Here is a 3,635-nt window from a genome sequence, read left to right as displayed (position 1 = left end):
AAAAAAAAAGAGGGTTGCTAATGAATGACATAAGAATATACCTCAAGGATAGACCTTCACTAAAAATTACAGTGGTTGTTTCTATAAAGTATTTACCGTTTGAACTTACCTTATGCTCATATAAGGATAGGTAAAAAAAAACTGTAATGTTTTCTCAGAAAAGTGAATGAATATGATAATCATTTTATTGTCTTTATCCTATGGATTACTTTTGAAACAAATTATATCTTTAGATTATTTATTCTTCCTACACAGGAATATGCTTAAAGACAACTACAAGCAGATTTTTTTAATCTTGGGGCTGCTGCTGAATGATCTGCAAAGCTTCTGGATTGCATATACTTGAAAATCAACAATGACTTCCAAAAGACAATACAACTTGTATCCAAATAGGTCTTTGCAAAGGGAAAGCCACATTATCAACCTTAAATCAAGAAGAAGGGTCACCTTTTCATCCTCAGTTTGCCACTCGGAGAATAATATCACTAACAGGAAGCAAGAAAACCAAGAAGTAGCTCAAAACTGGACTCTCTCAATGCATAAAAATGCAGCCCAAATGTCTGAAGTGGAAATTTCTATTCCCCTTAGTCTACACAAATCCCTGACTGAATCTAAAGAGTCTTTGATTGGTTCAATCATAGAAGAATGTGGCAACGTCAACTTTCATTTTCCAAGTAACAAACAAGGCCCTCAAAAAGTCATTATAGAAGGCCCTGCAGAAAGTGTAGAAAAAGCCAAGAAAAAGCTTCTGCAACTTGCACAAGAAGAACAGCAACGAGCCAAAAGTTACTCTGTGGCTGTTCCTGTCCAGTCAAAATATCACCAATTTCTTATGAGTAAAAATGGAGGCAATCTTCATAAAATCTGTGAGAGAACTGGGGCACATATCATTTTTCCTACCTTTAAGAAAAAAGATCAAGAATCAATAACCATCATAGGGACAGAAGAGGCTGTTAAATATGTGAAAAGAAAGGTAGAGGTTTTATTGAAAGACTTGAAGGATGTGGTGGAGGATAGCATACTGATAAATCCTAAATTCCACAATTACTTTGTCATGCAAAGGGGACAGCTTTTACGAGAATTAATTAATGAATATGGTGGTGTGTTTATTACCTTTTCATACACAGGAAATCAGAGTACAAAAGTCACAATAAAAGGAGCAAAAGCTTGTGTTGAAGCAGCAAAGAAACATATTCAGGAGTTATTTGAGCCCTTAGGTTCCCGAGTCACAACACGGTACCATTTTCCCCGGAAACTCAATCCTTTTATCATGGGACCAATATGTTCTCAAATTCAACAGATTGCAAAAGACTGTAGGGTTCAAATCAAACTTCCAGACACAGAAAAGCCAGCTAGGAAGATACATACAGATGTTCAGGAAACTGGGAAAGCAAAGGGAGTAAAGAATACTAACAATCCTGCTTCAATTTCTCCAAAGAAAAGTGATTCCATGTATATCTCCAGCAAAGCAGAAAATTGTAAGGCCACCCAACCTCTGGAGCCCCTCATTCCTGTCACTGCTGAAGTCCATGTACCTTTTCATCTACATCATTACGTCATTGGGCACAAAGGAAGTGGCTTACGCAAGCTAATAAGGGAATTTGAAGTTCGTATTCAAGTATCACAACCTGGAGGAAAATTTCACATCATATCCATTATGGGCCTTGAAGCAAATGTAGAACAAGCCAAGATGAAATTGCAAAATCAAGTAAAAGCATTACAAAAGGAACTAGATGGTCAGACATTAAAAAATTGCAGGCAAACTTTCAGTTTAGATCCCAAATTTCATTCCAAGATCTTTGGTAATAAAGGCATATTTATTTCCCAGATTTGCACAGAATATAATGTCATTGTCCGTATTCCAAAGAAAGGAAACAATCCTATACAAGACCAAATTACCATTTGTGGCTCAAAAGATAACATCCTCGGTGCTCGAGATGCAATAATGAAAATGCTGCGTAAGATCGAAAAATCAGTTTCCAAAGAAATCCCATTGAACCATAAGGTTTGTGCCAATATTATTAGATTTGGTGGCAAATCTATTCATAAGATCATGGAACAATTCCAAGTAGACATTCGTTTTCCTTCAAAAGGAGACTGTAATAATTCTAGCATCATTGTGAGTGGATCATCTTGTAATGTACAAGAAGCAATTGACTATATCCTGAGTCTTGAGAAACATTTCCTGTCTGTTGGAAAGTGTGAACCTCCAGTGCAACATCAGAAGCATGGTAGTCTTAACAACACAGCTTCAAGAACATTTAAGGATATTGGTAAAAGAAATCTTTGTAATGCAAAATCCACCACATATTCTGTACATGTGGACAATTCTCAAGATTTTCCCAAACTGAAACATCAAATGCTTCCTAAGCCTCACCCCTGGAGACCATAACAACAAAGGTTAAAACTAATAAATGGAAATATTCCTACCCTGATTACCTGAGACTACTGTCAAATTTTTATTACAAAACTGAAGTATATATTGAGGGCCTAGCACAATTCTAACATCTTTGCCATCAGTACATCACTGTTTAGATATTACACAATGCTGCAATGAAAGTGAGGTACTTGATATTGAGTGTTTGAAATATATAGCAACTTAGTTATAATTTCCACCCAGGACTAGATCCTGAAACTTTTACACCAGTTTTCTTAAGGTAGTCCATATATAACACAGGTTTCGTAACTTCCACTGTAATTAGTACATCATTTTTCACTTTTACTATGAAGTTTAGCAACTGCCCCAAGGAAGCTACCTCTATATCTTTACTAAGACATACCATCTTTGCTTCTCAAATACACAATCAAATTTGCTCTTTTGGTTCTTCCATTACTTCTTATTCACTTTCTTAATGGAAAGCTATCCTCTTCACACATGTAATGATTTACAACAAATCAAATAATTGTGATCATTATGCTGTTAATGTGCTCTTGTAGTTCTTGTACATCAAAAACAGCATATTGGTGGTACTCCAGAGGACCATAAATGCTAACGACCATAATATTTCATTAATGGGGATGTTTTCTCTGATAATGGTGACAACATTGTAGCATGATAATTTTATGATTTTTTTAATATTCTAGAAACACCCTCTATAATTGAGAAAAAAATGAACCCAAGAACAGACTATGTTTTCATTTTTATTCCAGTGAAATCTCAGGCCTGGTAAGCTTTATATTAATTGTGGCAAATTTGTTTGGCTATTTTCTTTCAGTCTTTTTATGTCTTATTGTCAGTCATAACTAAAAGGGCTACTGCTATAGCTACAGCTGAAGTTTGATATCCAAATCCACATTCTCCAGTATTTTCCCTATTTCAATTGAGCTGATACCCCAAGTCTTGTTTTCTCAGGAATAACTTTAACCCACTGACTGTAGTTCTTCTTGTAGCATTCTTGTCCTCTCCAGATCCTTCTGTCCTTCCCACCCCCTCATTCTTCCATAGGACATCCCAAGCCCTGCCTAATGCTTGGCTGTGAGTCTCAGCATCTGATTCAATCAGCTGCTAGGTGGGGGCCTCTCAGAGGACAATTATGCTATTCCCAATCCCTTCCTCTCTCCTTCTTCTTGCTCTATGCATTTTTCCTGGTCCAATGAAAAGGGAGGTACTTCTCCCCTTGTATCTGACACTTGCC

At 36.4% G+C, this 3,635-nt stretch overlaps 1 protein-coding gene across 1 annotated transcript; it reads left to right on the top strand.

Annotated features, from left to right (window-relative positions):
- The first annotated feature begins 355 nt into the window (after window positions 1–355).
- LOC129677352 (vigilin-like) lies at window positions 356–2,392 on the top strand. The gene has a single exon (XM_055608012.1). The coding sequence runs from the start codon at window positions 356–358 to the stop codon at window positions 2,390–2,392; it is 2,037 nt and encodes a 678-aa protein (XP_055463987.1).
- Window positions 2,393–3,635: the final 1,243 nt, after the last annotated feature.

The sequence above is a fragment of the Psammomys obesus genome, unplaced genomic scaffold (assembly GCF_907164565.1).
Source record: "Psammomys obesus unplaced genomic scaffold, mPsaObe1.curated_primary_1811, whole genome shotgun sequence".
NCBI classification, from domain to species: domain Eukaryota; kingdom Metazoa; phylum Chordata; class Mammalia; order Rodentia; family Muridae; genus Psammomys; species Psammomys obesus.
This window is presented reverse-complemented; position numbering and strand designations above follow the sequence as displayed.

What these genes read in the sequence shown, in the direction of transcription:
- LOC129677352 (XM_055608012.1), top strand. Translation starts at nt 356, where the DNA reads ATGACTTCCAAAAGACAATACAACTTGTATCCAAATAGGTCTTTGCAA.